This window comes from Gossypium raimondii, chromosome 1, assembly GCF_025698545.1.
Source record: "Gossypium raimondii isolate GPD5lz chromosome 1, ASM2569854v1, whole genome shotgun sequence".
Classification (NCBI taxonomy): domain Eukaryota; kingdom Viridiplantae; phylum Streptophyta; class Magnoliopsida; order Malvales; family Malvaceae; genus Gossypium; species Gossypium raimondii.
The window spans coordinates 45,379,121-45,397,113 of NC_068565.1; the positions used below are offsets into that span (position 1 = coordinate 45,379,121).

At 29.6% G+C, this 17,993-nt stretch overlaps 2 protein-coding genes across 3 annotated transcripts; one reads left to right on the forward strand and one right to left on the reverse strand.

The window, feature by feature from the left end:
- Window positions 1-9,673: 9,673 nt before the first annotated feature.
- Window positions 9,674-10,387, reverse strand: LOC105786039 (organ-specific protein P4). The gene is made up of 2 exons (XM_012612288.2): window positions 10,226-10,387; window positions 9,674-10,070 (listed from the first exon to the last, which is right to left on the reverse strand). Exons 1-2 carry the CDS (start codon window positions 10,268-10,270, stop codon window positions 9,789-9,791), a joined length of 327 nt encoding a protein of 108 aa, XP_012467742.2. The 5' UTR covers window positions 10,271-10,387; the 3' UTR covers window positions 9,674-9,788.
- A 4,391-nt stretch (window positions 10,388-14,778) lies between these two features.
- LOC105786040 (protein trichome birefringence-like 12) lies at window positions 14,779-17,733 on the forward strand. Of its 2 annotated transcripts, XR_008198494.1 has the most exons (5): window positions 14,779-15,448; window positions 16,250-16,387; window positions 16,517-16,766; window positions 16,994-17,393; window positions 17,511-17,733. XR_008198494.1 is itself a non-coding variant. In XM_012612289.2 (4 exons), exons 1-4 carry the CDS (start codon window positions 14,904-14,906, stop codon window positions 17,273-17,275), a joined length of 1,215 nt encoding a protein of 404 aa, XP_012467743.1. In that variant the 5' UTR covers window positions 14,780-14,903; the 3' UTR covers window positions 17,276-17,733. The 2 variants fall into 2 exon arrangements, 1 of the variants encoding a protein (XP_012467743.1); XM_012612289.2 differs by having other exon boundaries at window positions 14,780-15,448; window positions 16,994-17,733.
- The last annotated feature ends 260 nt before the right edge of the window (window positions 17,734-17,993 follow it).

Below are 17,993 nucleotides of genomic sequence, written 5' to 3' on the forward strand. Positions count from 1 at the left end.
TTGGTTGTGATATCTAAAGTAATAAACACTTAATTAAAATTGTACATTTTCGATTCGTCTAGGATTAACATTGCTTCGAATCAGAAAATTTTCCACAAAATTACTAGTGGGGTAATTTCACAATTTCTCTAAACTTTGGGTCAAGTTGCAAAAAAAATATATGTAGAAATCTTTTGAAATAATTTATTCAGAGAATTTTCTCTCTATAACTTTCTCTTGAACTTAAGTCTGTGAAAAATAATGACCTAATAGTATCTTTATATAGGAGAGTTTAGAGAGTTAAATTAAGATTAAACTTAATCACTTTAATATTAAATGAATAAGTATTAGATTAAATTTAATATTAAATCTATTAAATTAATAAAATATTTATCTACAAGTTAAATATTAAATTAAATTTAATATTAAGATAACCACTTTAATATTAAATTAATAAAATACTATTAATATAAGTATTAAATTAAATTAAAATTAAAATAATATTATTTTTGAAATAATTAATCTGAAATCAAGTTATTCGGTAGAGTTTCAGTAGGAGCGTAATTTTTCCAGTACTCAACCACTACTCAACCATTAGTCGGCCATTGGAATGTCATTGTTGCATCCGCAAGCACTACTGGGTGGTGCTGGCGCGACACCCTCATGACACCCTAAGTCTATTCGACTGCTACTGGTTTGGTCCAAGCCAATGACGGTCCGATTGGTCTGGTCCAACCATCAGTTGAACCATTGGCCTAGTTTCACATATCAGGCCCAGTTCGATCAGTTTTGGGTCTCAATTTTGATTTTTGGTTCTCGGTTCTAATTTTCGATTTCAAGTCCAATTTTTAAGTCCAATTTTCAAGTTCAATTACCCATTGGGCCAATTGCTTGACTTGAAAATTAATTTCCAAAAATATCATATTAATTTTAATTAATTTGATTAATTTAATTTTACTTGATTAAAATTAATTTTTCAAAAAATATTAAGATTTTCCAAATTACTTTTTCAAGGAAATTCTTTAATCAAATTCTCTAGTTGAACAATTCTCACGATCGCCTAATTTAATTTCACATCGAATAAATTGAATTAATTAAATTATTTCCAAAGTCATAGAATTTTCTTTTGATTCAAATGCACTCCGATCGAGCTTTTGTTGAGCTAGCGGAGGGACCAATCAAACATATACAATTAGGCTTTAATAATTGTAATCATGTCCAGAAGCATCATTCCGATAATTTATAATTTACTTAATCATGGTGTTAGTCTACAAGAAGTACCATGGTTGAAAACTCCTTATTGTATACTCTTTACGAAAGCAATTCATCCAACTGCTTTGTCCAATGACCTCGTCATGTATGTGTTACCCTCATATGATATCCTTGATTCTTTTAAGTTAATTCCGTTCACTCAATACAATCCTATTTTATCTCATTGTCACTATTGTGTTTTCTTAATAATTAATAGTGAAATGTGAAATTTATTTATTCTTCATTCAAATATATAGAAAACACTTACATGTTTACTAAAATATGAGCACATTTCCCAACATAAACTCGTATAGTTAATTGGGTAACCAATTTCCAATTTCATCATATAGTTCAAATCACAATCCTATCATTCTCAATTCATCATCAATTCATCATTTCAATACAATATATGAGGTTTCAACTCAATTTCCTATCAGGTGTCATATATCAATTAAATCATACTACTTTCTATTTTATCTAATTTAGCCTTGTATCTCGATATTCCATATCTATCACCATAATTTAATTCATACAAGTATTATATACTCATCTCATTACTAAATCGTGCAATTTAACATGAATGTGCAATAATTAGATTGATCTCGGATCATAAAAATACAAACAGAAAGCTCATGTCACTTGCCATCGACTCTCATATTTCCTTTTCCTCTCGATAGCCCGACGTCATCTTTAGCTAAATCAATGGCCAAAAAATTTAGCTTTAAGAATGTTTCTCTTATTTTCTCCCTAAGGAATCGGTTGAGAAAGATGAAGAAGATAACACAATCTCTTTCTTTGTACTTGTTTTTGTTATCTATAGTGTAATTAAGTCTTAATTAACTTTAGTAATAATGTTTAATTTAGATTAATTAATCATTAAAATGTCCAATAACCATGCCACCATCATCCGTTATCATTTGTTAGAAAAAATGGTTTAATTACCATTTTTGGACTTTTGGCTATTTACTAATTAGGTCCCTAAACCTTTGGCCATTTAAAAACTTATAGCGATTGGACTTTATGATTTAGTCCCTAAGCCTTAATTAACTATTAATTTGGAAGAAATTATTGGACCAAACTTTAATACAACAATATATTATACACGTAAATATTAAATATTAATATTTATGAAAATGAGATCCTAAAACCGTAATTTCTGACACCACTAAATTTCAGGTCATTACATTGAGAGTCAAAATGACCAAATGAGTAAATGTTAGGAGCTAAATTTATCTATATGCCTTGATATTAAAATGTATAAAACAAAACTTGGTTGTAATGATAGAGTTGAGGTTTTCTTGTTATTAATGGCATGTGTTTAAATTTCAATATTTGTAATTTTTATTAATTTTTAAAATAAAAAGTCAAATACTCTCGTAATAATATAAATCATTTAAAATGTGTAAGGTTATTTTCGTAATTTTCTTAACTTAGTTGTTGCCATTTGGCTCATGACAACACTAAACTCAGTCATGACTTTAATAATAGTAGAGATAATTACTGTTAAAATAATTAATTATATTAGAAGAGAGAGATCCATTAGTGTAAAAACTAAAGTAGTTTTACACACTTTCGTAGCTATTTATATGATTAATATTTTAATAATCCAACCATTATATTTCATGGTCTATTTATGTAGATCATGCATGTCAAATTGATGTAAATTTAAAATTTCTAATAATTTTTCTATGAAAAAAATAAACCAACCGTTCAATATATATTAATATATAGAATATTTTATATCAATATGATGGAGATATTGGACGGGTTTGAAATTTTACATGGATGACAAGTACAATTATATTGATAAAATCAATGGTTGGATCATTAAAATATTAATTATATAAATAATTACGGAAGTGTGTACAATTACTTTAGTTTTTACACCATGAAAGAGGATCCTCCCATATTAAAAATTTATTATATATTGTTAAATATAAATATGTATGTTTAATAATATTAAAAATTATCTTGATTGAGTATTAGTTTAGTTGGCATTGGTATTTGTATTGTTACCAATGCAGAAAAGCTCAAGTTCAAGCGTGTTTGAACGCGTTTACCCTATTATTTAAGGTTAAGGAAGGGTTATATGTAATTTTAAGCTTCATATAAAAAAATAGTATTGAAAATTATAATATTTAAGATCAATATTTTAATATTTTTAAAAATAAAATAAAAATTTCTTATTAGTATAACGATATTTGGTTCTTCAATTTGATTTTTATCTCAACATCATGTTACTCATCGTTTTATACTTTTCAAAAGAGAAAATAAATTCTAAAAAATCTTGATGAAAGCTTATCATGTGTATTTATTTTTAGATTTATTTAATAAAAAACACACATATATTCTCATAGTTATTTATTATTTTGTAAAAAATATCGTTTTAATAATTTTTTAATTGAATTGGTGTTTAATTAATTCGTGATACTAACTCAAACAAAACCTTAAGTATAACTATAAATATATGTAGTACAATATTTTTCAAAAGAAAAAAACATTAAAAACTTATGTTAAAGGGAAAAAATGTACGAGTACCATGGAGGCCCTTTGTATTAGAAGTTGGATTACATTTTACTCACTCTATTTTAAAATGGACAAATTAATTTTTATATGTTAGATCAAAAGTAAATTCATCATTTTGTTAAAAATATTTATCAATTTCTATCATTTAGTGTTGACGTGGTTAATGGAGCAACCAAACAGTGATACATAAAATGTCACATGTACCTTATGATGACGTGACTATATTTTAAAATTTTAAAAATATTAAATTTTTTATATCATTATTTACAAAACCATATCTATGATGAACATGAGCATTTGTCCATATTCATTTGAACTGGACAACTATTTGTTAGGTATATCTTGGACATAGTTTTTCGAATAATTATAAAATATAGAAAGCCATTTAAAATTTAATTTTTGGTACAAATTTAAAATTATTAAGAACTATAAGAAATGATAAATTAAAAATATTTAATAATTATTTAAGAAACTAGGCCACAATTAACTTCGACAATGTTGTTTTAAATAATTTTCTATAATCTTTACAATTACTTTAAAAACACATCTAAAATGAATTTAGACCATCATTTATCCATGTTTATTATAGACATGGTTTTTAAATAATTATTAATTTTTAAAAAATATATTTTAATTCTTAAATAGGCACAATGATTTATTTGGCTCTTCAACTTTACCAAAAAAAAAAATCATTTTAGCCTGCATGCATTTAATTTTTTGTCTCCTTTAGCCCTTAAACTTACATTTTTTTGTCAAATCACCTAAAAATGGATGTAAAAGTTAACATTTGTTAACTTTACTGATGTGACATCCACATTACAGTCCACGTTACCAATTAATTAATTTTTTTAAAATAAAAATATTGAAAATAATTTTTTTATAATTTATAATTTTAAAAATATTTTTTTGAATTTTTAAAATTAAAAAATTAAAAAATTAATTAATTACCGACGTGATATCTACGTGTATGCCACGTCAGCAAAGTTAACAAATATGAACTTTTCTATTCATTTTGAGGTGATTAGACAAATACCATAAGTTTAAGGGCTAAAAGAGACAAAGATTAAATGAGGGCTAAAATGACATTTTCTTTGTAAAATTAGAGGGTTAAATAAGTCATTGTACCTTTTAAATATTTATCGACGTCAGCATGAGATACACATGACATACCATACATCATTATTTAGTTGCTTTGTCAGTCATGCCAACATTTAAACGATAGAAATAGATAAAATTTTTAATAGAAAGATAATTTATTCTTTAATATAACGCACATAAATTACTTTATTCGTTTTTAAATAAAAATGAAAAAATACAATTTAACCTTTAATAAAGAGTATTTTACTAAAAAAAAACTCATTTCTAACATTATTTATGGAAATGAGCCACTTAAAACATTACCTACCGGAATGGGCTAAAAAACACAAAACGCTTCCACGTAGGCACGTTTTAAGGAGAAATTGCAAAAAAAAGCTCCCTTGATGAAGCACTTTTGCCATGTTAGCAAAAGTGCGCTGACGTGGAAGCGTTTTTGCTGACATGGCAAAAGCGCTTCCTCGAGGGACCTTTTTTGCCCATGTTTTTTCTAGAATTTTTTGGGATATTTGTATGTTAGGGTTTAGGGTTTTAAGGTTTTAGGGTTTATGTTTTTGGAAAAATAAATAAATTAGGGTTTATTTTTTAAAAAATCCTAATTTATTTCTTTCAAAAACCAAAAACCCTAAATCCTAACATACAAATATCTAAAAAACCCTAGAAAATATACGAGCAAAAAATTCCCTTGAGGAAGCATTTTTGCCATTTCAGCAAAAGCGCTTCCTCAAGGGAGCTTTTTTCTATAATTTCTCTTTAAAATGCGCCTACGTGGAAGCATTTTATGTTTTTAAGTCAATTTCAATAAATAATATTTTATGTGACCTATTTCCGTAAATAAAATTAAAAATAAACTTTTTTTTTTTTATTTTAATAGAGCAATCTTTAATAAAACTACCTCCATAATATTTTACCGATAAAAGAATATAACTCATTGGAATGATAAAAGGTTGTAGACGTTTGTCTGTTTGTGTTTTCCAAGTCCAATTATAAGGCAATGATGAAAGAGATGAAATAAAACTTTAATGGGCTTCTCTTTTGAAAACTTACCCTCTACCACTCTGCCATAATAGCTTAACAACTTTTGAGTTCCAAAGTTTCGAAGTTATACTTCTCATCAATAGCGTTTCAACATAATCGATCTACATTTTCATGCATTAATGATAATATTCATGTTAATCAAGTAAAGATTCAATCGATTAATCATTATTTTTTTATATATTTTACAAATAATTCAAATGAAAAAAAAAAGTGATCACATATTGGATAAAAGTATATTGATGCTTTACTTGGTTAAGAAGGTTAACCTTTGTTGGAACTTGTGTTATGAGATGGACTTAAATGAATAAAAGATAGTGAAAAAAGGGGTAAGGTAAGAGTAAAAGGTTGAAAATGGTAGTAGAACGTAGTTGAAAGGTGGGAGGATATTGGTACAAAAATTTGAACTAATCATATAGTTTTATACATTGGAAAGAGCAGTGCATGCTACGTTTTAAGAATCTAAACAGCCTGTGACAGACCAAACATAAAATTAAATTATCCAACATGTTTTTTTGTTTCTTTCTTTGGATTTTTACTTTTACTGCTTCATCTTGTCATGCTTTGACCTAATACCAATATAAAGTCATGTAGTATTTAGTACAAGTCACAGGATGGATCAAGCGTTTGACCAGCCTCAGGCCCTCGGCCTCGCCACCCTCCCCACTCTCAACTCTCAATTTCTCAATTTCCAAAGACAAAACGTTCATACCATTAATTGTAATAAAAATAATACCAAAAAAAAATTGGAAAAGAAAAATCAGTTTGTCTTTTTGACCCCTAGATAAGTGTGTGGAGATATTTCATATATGAAATCAATTGTGGATTTTTATTAATTTGTTGCATTTTTTTTTTAATTCTATGCATATAAATTGTGTAAATTGTTAAACTACTAATTTTCAGGTTGCCATTTAATGATAAAGTTTAGCAATGTTACCTAGTAGGCTAACTTTTCGATTTTTGTAAACTACGTAGATCCAATTTTAACAAATTAAATGAAAGGGACTAAAATCTCAATTTTTGAAAACTAAAAGAGTGAAATTCAGAATAAGACCCTTTTCTAGAAGTAATTGAATGAGAGATGTCAGGGAAGCTTACGGTAACCTTCCTTTTCTCTCTATAAATACCCGTAGGGTAGGGTTTTCCCAAGGCTAAAAACAAAAACAAAATTTGGGCTTTTACTTTACTTTCTTTTTTCTTCATTTTCTGTCAAGTGTCACAGGGTTGGGTTGAAGTCGATAGGGATGAAGAACGGGGTTGTTTTTCAGAGGAACGTTTGCTGGGTGGGTCGATGAAAGTGAAAGGTATCGAACCTGCAGTCATTCAGCCAAAACTACATTTTCATTATACGCCTTTATATAATTTCCTTGATAAAATGATGAAGCGAAAGGGTTGATGGGAATGTTGTTTGGCTCGAGGTCATTTAGGGTTCGTCTAATATCTACATGTGCATACATACATAGCCCTATATGATGTCGGACCAGGCTTCATTCCCATCAACCAAACACTTCCCCTCGTCTCATCTGATCGTGTCCGACTCATGAGATGGATCTTGGCCGGTTTGAGAGGTAATTTTTTTAGGCAGAACAAATCACTTTGTTTTTTCTTTCTTCTATGGGGTTTATCATGCATGCCAATCCTTTTAACCGACTTTTTCACTTGTCTAAACTTGTTCTAACAAACAAATGAGAAGATGCCGTTGACTTTTTTTTGCGTTGACCCATCATAATTCATAATTATTTGTTTATATGATTTTTTTGACACAATACTTAAAACTATCCATAGTTTCTCTTCAATCCATAAATAGAAGGATAATATGCTTTATCAGACTTAAATCCGTACGTGTCTTTTTACATTAGCAAAAATACCTATTCAAATTCTAATTAAAACTAAAACTTAAATGGCATTGTTATCTATCAGTAATATACATACTACTTTGTCACATTCAACAAGAGCTTATACATTTGTGATTTTGATTTAGGTAAGTAGAGAATGAAATATTATAATTGAAATAAATATATATATATATATATATATAAATGCATCAAAATTATTGAAACGCATGCGGTTCAAAGAGTAAAATAATTAATAAAACTTTTAACTTTATTTTTATTCAGGTAAATTTTATATTCTTATTATGTTAAAATAAACTCGTAATATTTTAGGTTATATTCGAAGAATAAGCCTATAATATTTAATTTAACTGTTTTTTTTGAAAAATGATTAATACTCATTTTCATTTGGTAACCAAGAATTAGGGTTCGAATGGAAAAGAAAATAAAGAACATGTATAAGAAGGTAGTGACGTCTTTAATCAATTTATTAGAAATCTTATCATATGTATATGAGTAGTAATACACAATAAATAATGAAAGGTATGGTTAAAATTAATTAATTATAAAAGTACATGAAATTATACTATATTAACCGACATAGGTTCAAATTCCACCATATGCATATTTTAATTAATTTTTGTTGAAATGGAAAGACTAAAATACCCTTAAATAGTAGGGGTGGTGTTCGATCGAATCAAATAAAAAAATTTTGAGTTAATCGAGTTGATGAATAAAATACTTATTAAATAGTATAGGATAAATAATATAAGTGCGGTTGGGCTCTAATAGGTTTTGAGATATTATTGGACTAATTTTTAAACAATGTTGGGTTTTATCTCTATAGAATGTGCAGGTGACCCACAAAGTTTTGGTATTTTTAGGATTTTTTTAGGTTTTTTTATTGAAAAAGTGATGCGTTTAATTTTTTTTTTCTTTTTACATTTGTGATAATTTTTTATCACTTTAATTTTTATATTTAAAATTTAATCAACTTATTTTTTAATAAAAATGTGATCAAATTATTATTATGGCTGCGCTGATTTTTAAAATTTTATGAAGTACACTTATCACACAACAACCACGCCTCTGTTAAAATTTTAGTGATCTAGTCGGTGACGAAATTAAGGGGACTGACAGGGCTCCGGTCCCCCGTAAAATAAATTTTTTTTCATATGGTTCATTTAAGATTTTTAAAATTTTAAATTAATAAAGGTAAAATTACATTTTGGCCCCACTAAAAATATAAAAAATTGATTTAATTTTTTAAAAATTATAAAGATATGATCTATTAAAATGATGAAATTACATTTTCTATCATAAAATTACAATTTATTTTCGCTCTTCTTAACAAACTTGTCTAGTTTCGCCCTTGGATCTAGTCAATGTTTTTGTCTAAAAATATAACAATTTGAATATGTTTTAAAGTGATGTATAAAAAAGATAGGGATTAAAAAGATAAAAGGTAAATATTAGATGATAAATTGATTATTATGCTATTTGATTTATAATTAATATTTATATTATGATGAATAATTAGGTTGTGAAATTTTTATTTTGAAAAAATCTATATTTTCTTTAAATAAATAAATAAATCATATTCTATTACTTTCAACCGTCTAACTCTAATTGCGAACCTCAAATTACATGTTAGTTTGTATAGTTTGATTTGAATGTCCATGTATTTGGTTTTGTGTTGATACAGGGTACTAGCGGTGGTGACAAAAGTAGGGAAAAATCCCCTAGTCTAGTAGAAGAGAGGAAGAAGGTAATAAAGATAAATCCTTTCTAGTTTCGAGGTAACGAAGATAGGTTCCTTTTTTAGTACTTAAATTAGATTATTTATATTATAATTATATATAACACTTTGTTTAACAGTAAATCAATTTGCTTGAATTAGCCTATCTTCTTCTGCATTTTCTCTTAACTATATATATAATTGATCAAGACCAAGATTCAAATAATAACAAAGGAAACTTCAAGTTTAACAATCCCAACAACAGAGCTCAAATCACATCCAGTTACATATACATATATTTATATATATATGAAACCCACCACTCCATTAATTCAAGGTTTTTCTGTCTGGTTCTTTTTGTCAGATTTATGTTCTTTCTGATTCTTCAAGTCCTTCACATAAGTCTTATCTTCTTCTTCTTTGTGTTTCAGATTACTGTGGTATATTATAAAGCTATGCCGGCTATCGAAATCCTTGACAAAGTTCTCAGAATCCATAGCCGAAGCTTCATCTTGATGTAAAAGGCCCTGGATTGCTTCTGGTATGGGCTGATCCTTCATTACACTTTTCCAATAATCCCTTGGTTCCTTTCTTGCATGGTTGAGGTTTCCATACTATATATTCAATAAAAAAAAGATCAAACACACATGAAAAGATTGATAAATACAAACTAAATGAAAACTTCATGGGAACATAATAAAGAAACTGGGTAATTTTTTTCACTAGATCAGTTGCTGACCACTAAGATTACACATGAAATACTGCTTACCAGGAGAAAAGAGCAGAAAATGAAGAAAAAAAAGAGAGTCTTCATGTCATTGGTAGCCTGTTGAAGCTGAGTTAGATTGTTTTTGCTGTTGTGTGTTGTAGCTGCTAAAAACTCCCTAACCCCATTTTATAGGCCATTTGCAGAGGACAATAAAGTGATTTCTTTTATTCTACTTCACCGTTTTATAGAAAGAAACAAGTAAAACAAATAGCATGTGTAAGTTAATTAAGCTAAGCCTTCGTTGCTAAGGGTTATGTGTCAACTAATTGTACTTATGTTTTCATGCCTTTTGATTAAATTAAGCAATTTGTGGTCTCATTTTTAAATGATGCTTCCATTTAGAGAGTGATGATGTACCAAACACTAATTAATTAAGGGAGGTTGTTAAGGACCAGAAAATCTTTTTTTTTTATTGTTTTATTGACTTAATAATTCCCATTCGCTTAAATAAGATTTATTTCAATTTTGGTTCTTGTGATAACATGGCATTCTAAGATTCTTGAAACATCATCATCTAAATTTTTATGTGACACGTTATACATGACCAAAATTTAAAAAAATTGTCAAGTTCCAAAACTAACGTGAGAAAAGTTACTAAGTTCTAAGATTAACGTGGACAAAAAAGTTTAAAGACTAGATGTTGCTTTATACCTTAATAAATTAGTTATTAGGTAAGATACAATATAGAAATGTTGAAATTTAAATATAGGTGAGTATTTGATACACTAACAATATACTTTTTTGTTCCACAAGTAGTCTTAAAAAATTGGCATGTATATTTTTTCTAAAATAATTATTTTATAAATAATTTACTATAAGATACATGTCAACTCGTGACTCTCCTTATAAAGTCTAAAAATTTCACTAATCATATGTCATTAATATTGAAGGTGGGTTTCTTTGTTCTCAACTTTTGCATGATCCTATTGTTGATTCTCAACTGACCAGCTACAAAAGACTAAACAACAAAGTGCAGTGGGAATTGGCTGACACTGTGAACAAAGATTGAAAAAAGAAAAATGGGAGAAAATTTTTCAAAGAGATTAGATAGCATCCAGGCTTAAAGTCAAACTTGATACACTGTTTTCCATTTTGTGCTTATGAAAGTGAATTTGTCTAGTTGCACCTTTTTGTTTATTTGTTTTTGGTTTCCATGCTCAGAATCTTTCTCTTTAATCTTACATTTTTAATATGGTTATTAACTTCTTATGTAGTGATCACACTCCCTTGGCCTGATGTGCCAAAGTCAAACTTCATTTGCATATCAACACATATATGTAACCCTAGTTGTAGCTTTTAAATTTCATCTATTTGTTTTGCTTAATTGATGGAAAAATAACTTCTTCCTTAAATTTAATTTAGTGTCTAAACTTTAAATATTGTACTTTAATTTGCAAGTAGTTCTAAACAGTTTAATGGGTTGGATTCCTTATTTAGGTTATTTTGTTGTAAACATGATCATGGATCTGATTACTCACTTAGGTTTAAAGGTCCGTTTGAAAAACCAGAGGATTTGGATAAAAATATTGGCCTGAAAAATGGGTTTGAACAAAAAATAATGTTTGTTTCCTAAATAGACTGAGCCTTGGATAGAATTTTTTGGCTCGGATTCGGCCCGACCTAAATAAACCTAAACCTTTTTTTTCGCTGTTGTTTTACTGCCATTTAGTTATTATATTGTTACTATTTTGTTGTTATTATTGAGATATTGTATAACTCTTATTTTATTAGTAATTTTGCTATTATTTTAGATGCATTTGCTTGTTAAGTTGTAACTATCTTATTTTGTTAAATTTGTTGAGAAATATTTGTTTTAATGTATTTGATGCATTATAATTTTTTAAATTTATTTTTATATAAAAAATAATTTAAAAATTTTAATACGAGCGAACCAAATCGAACTCTTAATTTGACCTAGTCCAAAAAATAAACTTAAAATTTTGCATCGACTTAATCTCAACCCGGCCATGATTTTGCTGTGAAGCAAAGAATTAAGTAAAGCTTGAAAGTGTATATATGACCTTGTCGGTGATGTAATGTAGGAATGGTTTGGGTCAGGCACTCACATTGTGAAACTATAGGCAATTTAAAAGAAAAAGAAAAAAAAGGTTTATTTCTATCCACGTTATGTTGATGATGATATATTGTGCAAAGTCCAAAAAACTGTGTGCTGTATAAGATTCAATGAATATTTGGAAGAAGTTAGGTGCCCCTGGTAATGTGATCTTTATGAATATACATGTTTCACCTTTGTTGACAATTAGTCAAAATGATTTCTAGAAGTTATTGCTATTGCAAAGAGAGTAAATTTGCTATGATGTCAATCAACAACAACAGCCTTGTTGGATGTTTGATGACAAGACATAGGCCACCATCGAAACACAATGGCATTTGATGTTACTTTAATCATTTGTGGGAAGAAATGAGTAAGATTTTAGTGGTATATGTTACTAACAGGGTACGTTATGCACTAGGACACCAGTGTCATAAGTCAACTCTTCTGCTGAATTTCTATCTCACTACCATCATTCACCATCACAAACTTCTACCTTTCTTTTCTTTTTTCTTTTTGGGATAGAGTAAATATAGAGATCGTGGCAATGCATTAGCATCGAAAATTACGCTTTCCATTACGAGAAATTAACATTCCTTGTTAACTTTATGAGAGCTGAGAATCAGCATAGTGTGATTATTTGTGTTATTAGTATTCACAATGAGAATATTGGTGAAAGTCAGTTATAAATTGATAAAGAGAGGTAGTCAAAAGTAAAAATAAAATATTAAGGAATAAAGAATACAACAAAATTCAATTGAAAATCATGTAGAGAACTCATACTATCGTATATGAGATACATGAATTAAGATTTAGTTTAAGAATGCTTCTCAAAAGTGTTTTAGGATAAAAATATTCTTAAACAAGCTACTTTTGAAAGAAAAAATACTTCTAAATAAAAATGGGCCTCAAAATGTTTTTTCAAAAGTTAAAGATTTTAGCTTCTACCCAAAAATATATTTTTTCCCGAAAATACTTTTAAAAAGTATTCCTAAACTAGGGCTAACACATACAATTAAAAAATAAAGACAAAAGGGCTTGATAGGAAGTGATTCAGCCTCTGGCCATCTACCACGTGATGGTTCAAAGTGAGCCACTATCAAACCATTAAAACATAAAATAAGACCCATACCAGAAGGAAGGAGATAAGAACCCAAACCAATTGAAAAACCTTCACATATAAGTTACCTCATTAGTAAGTAAATTTTCGTTTTATTATTTAACTAAAAATAATTATAATTTGATCATTAAATCATTTAAAAATTTCATTTAAGTTACTGAGCTGTTAAAATCGATGTTATATAACTTTCTTTATTGGCATTGCTTGTATAAATAGAAAGCTCTCTTTTTTTCTTTTTTCCTACAGTTCATTTTCTTCATGAAATAATTTTGGACGTAATTAATTTACTAACCAAAATAAAGACAATTTTTTTCTAATCTCCGACACTAACCGTCAGATCGACGTGGATTTAAAGTATATTATTCTACTCATTGACGTGTATTAATCCACAGTACCTATCATTGAATCGTTGCTTGGAACTCGTTGGAGAAATTTAAAAAAAAAAACTTAACAATCCGATGACTTAAATAAAATTTTTTGAATAGTTTCGTGACTTAAATAAAATTTTTCGAATAGTTAAATGATCAAAACAAAAATTTAGATGATAATGGTATAGTTTACCCCATTTTTCTTTTATGTATTATGGTTGGCTTTACTGACATTTCATTTGTAGGAAGATACATCAAAATTGGCGTGGTCCATGATTTTTGTTTCCTTATCAGTCCAAATTTTTGATCCCCAAGCTGGTCTGATCTTAGATAAACAAATGGTTACTCAGGCCAGTTGAAGAAGACCCAATATGAAATGAATTGGGCTAATAATAAGCAAGACCTCAAAATGATCCATGGAGGGTTCATTTTGTTGCTGAATGCCCTTTGCTGCTATCAATAAAATATAGGGTAAACTGCACCCAAGATCATTTAACTATTAGTAAATTTATGTTTTAGTTACTTAACTTTAAAAAGTTACAAAATGGTTACTGAATTATTTGAAAATTTTCATCTAAGTCATTAAACTATTTGAATTTTTTTTAAAAAGTCCTACTAACGAGCTCCAAGCGGCAATTCGATGATTGGTATGGTGGATCAATACCTATCAATGAGCAGAAGAACATATCTTGGATCCAATTTAATCTAACAATCAGTGCCAAAGATTGGAGGAGAGAGTTGTTTGGATTTTCATTTGTAAATTTGTGACATTTAAAGTTATTTCATGAAAAAAACTGAACTATAGAAGAGAAGGGGAAGCAGATCTTTCGATTGATGTAGGTGGTGCAAACAAAGAATGCCATACAACAATGATTTAACAGCCGAATGACTTAAATGGAAACTTTCGAATAGTTTAATGACTATTCTATAACCTTTTAAAGTTGAGTGACCAAAATATAAACTTGCTAATAAATCAGTGACCTTGATATAATTTAGCCTAAAATATATAGACTCAATAGTTGTAGATCCAAGAAGACAATACAACCTCTAAGGCACAAACAGGACAGATGAACAGAATTGAAGAACATTACTTGGATTGCGAAGTGGAAAAATCTATTGTATTTTGATTCTTCAGAAATGCCTACAAAGCTCTATTCTTCAATCTTCCCATCTATCTTCTTTCTTTCCCTCATTTTCCTCTTCCTTTACTCCACTTTCCTCCCTCTTTATACCAATAACGACTCCTCTTCATTGCCCACTAATAAGTTCCTTCCTTCATCCTCTCCTCCTTGTAACCTTTTTAAGGGCCATTGGGTTTTAAACTCCACCAAAGGCAAGCCTTTCTACGATGACACTTGCCCCTTTCATCGAAACGCCTGGAATTGTCTTAAGAACAAGAGGGACAACATGGGGATCATCAATTCCTGGAAATGGGTACCCAAAGATTGCAAATTGGAGAGGGTTGATCCCTGGAGGTTCTTGGGTTTGATGAGGAATAGGAATATTGGGTTTGTTGGGGATTCTTTGAATGAGAACTTTTTGGTGTCTTTTTTGTGCATTCTTAGAGTGGCAGATGAAGGTGCTAAAAAGTGGAAGAAAAAGGGTGCTTGGAGAGGAGCTTATTTTCCCAAGTATAATGTCACGGTTGCCTATCATAGGGCTGTCTTACTTGCCAAATACAAGTAATTTTTTGTTTTTATCTTTTTTACTTTCATTGATAGTATTTCATTTTATAAATTTATGTCTTATTTGTTATCTTGTTTTGCTTGAAATTACACAAACTTAGATAAGAAAAAGGAAGTTGCTTAAACTGTGTTAAGCAATGAGAAGGCCATATTTGTATCAATCTATTAGAGGAAACTGGTAAATGCCGGCGCTTTCTCTAGTGTCTTCACTAATGTTGTGAATTGTGATCATGAAATTTTTGCTAACTCTTTATATTGTTTGGTTTTAATTTGCTCTTCTTAACAAAAAAAACTATCAATGATCTTATTTCCGGTCTTTTGAACTAGTGGTTCTTGGAATTATGTTTTCCCATCCTGATGATATTATACACTTGTACTATTGTAGACCATCCTAATGATGTTACATTTTTTGAGTTCTCTGGAAGTCTTTTGAAATACCAGTTTGCATTGTAGTTGCTATGAATGTGATGAACTTTTGGTTGGGATAGCTCAGTCCTGAGTTAAATTTTAATAGCAAGAGATGTAGCATGACCTTGGAACTCAAGAGATCTGAATTGGAATGTTGTGTCAGAGTTGATATTGCAGTTCTTATCGAATGACTGAACTCTTTGAAATGGTGTTTTGATCAGTAGACTGGCTTCTGACTTGCATGTTCGCAACTTTTTCTTTTCAGTGCTATGACTTGTAACTATTTTCTTGTTTTTTAGCATCAGTGATTGTAGGTAATACACAATCTTATGTTATTTCATTGGTCTGTCTTAGTTTTATGTTTCACATGCTTGTGCTTTACTGAAAAAGGTGGAATCCGAAACAATCTGTGGTTTCTGATGAAGATGAACTAAAAGGAATATACCGAGTGGATGTAGATATTCTGGCAGATGAATGGAGCAGCATTGCTGACTTTTATCATGTTCTTGTTTTCAACACTGGGCATTGGTAATCTTCTTTTCTTTTTGCTAAATTATAAATAACACACTTTCCTTCATATATACATGCATGGCAATTATCTTGGGCCATTTCTCTTTGAGAACATCTTGGGATAATGTTTTATTTGATTTTGGTTAGGTGGGGCTATGATAAATTCCCAAAAGAGACACCTCTTGTCTTTTATCGGCATGGACGACCAATAAGTCCCCCATTGGGATTATTGGATGGCTTTAAAGTTGTTCTTGAAGATATGGTTCACCACATTCAAAAGGAGGTTCCTAAGAACACTCTCAAGTTCTGGCGGTTGCAATCACCAAGACATTTTTATGGCGGCGATTGGAACCAAAATGGTAGTTGCTTGTTTGACAGACCCCTTGAAGAAGAACAGGTATCAGTTGATATTTTTTATCCGTTCTTCAATTGCAACTTTAAGTTTGGTCTTGTTTAATACTCCAATTAGTTTAGTCGCATAATGTTGCCAATTCAATCCTAATTTAGTTTGGTTTGGAAAAGAATCTACCGTCAGTCTAAAGAAACATCTTTTTGAATTTTAAAACTATATTTGGAATGTGTATTGGTGTATCTACATTGGGTTTGATACTAAACCCTAGACAGCTTGATTTGTGGTTTGATCCCAGCAACAATGGAGTGAATAAGGAAGCAAGGACACTTAATCATCTAATCAAAGAGGCAGTGCAAGGCACAGATATTCAGTTACTTGATCTGACTCATTTGAGTGAGTTTAGAGCAGATGCCCATCCGGCAATTTGGTTAGGAAAGAAGGATGCTGTGTCAATTTGGGGACAGGACTGCATGCATTGGTGCCTACCTGGTCTTCCCGATACATGGGTTGATATACTGGTGCAACTAATCCATAATAGCTTCGAGACAGGATGATGAAATGTGAAGAGAATCTTACCAAGTTGTTTAAATATTCACCTTGGATAATTTCCAAACAACTTCCTGTGCGTGCATTGGATACAACGTTATGTGAGAACGTGAATGCCGGATACAGGTAAATGCCTGATTAATGAGAGTTGGCTGTTTGTAAATTGAACCCTGATGCCTGTAGCATATCCTTTTATGGGTGATTTTGAATTTTTTTTCCTTTTGTTTTGGTTTTGCGGTTGAGGTTTGTGTCTCAGTGACATGTTAGATGTTGATTAAGCTTGAGAGTGCAGGCGAAGATGGCCGGAAGGTGAGCTGAGAAATTCATCTACAGTCTATAGGTTTAACATTCAAATATGTAGAAGGAATACCCCTTTTTTTTTACTCATTCATTTGATTCTGTTTATGCCTTCAACGTTTCTGGAAGTTTGAAAATGAAATGTTAGTAGTGCAGCTAATTGTTGTAAGCTGAGTCTGTTCCATTAATTGCTATGACTCATTCAAAATTATCCTCTCAAAGCAGAAACAGAAGTTATCAAATTTGAAGAGAAGTTCAAAACGATTTTCAGTGACAATCTACACACACCTACCATACAATGGCCCTATGGGAAAAGCACAGCAAAGGAAAAAAAAGTACAGCAAAGTGAAAAAAAGGAGAGCAAAATTAAAAAAAGCACTGCCAATAAAAAAAGTTGAAAAATATTAAAATGGGAAAAATGAAAAATGA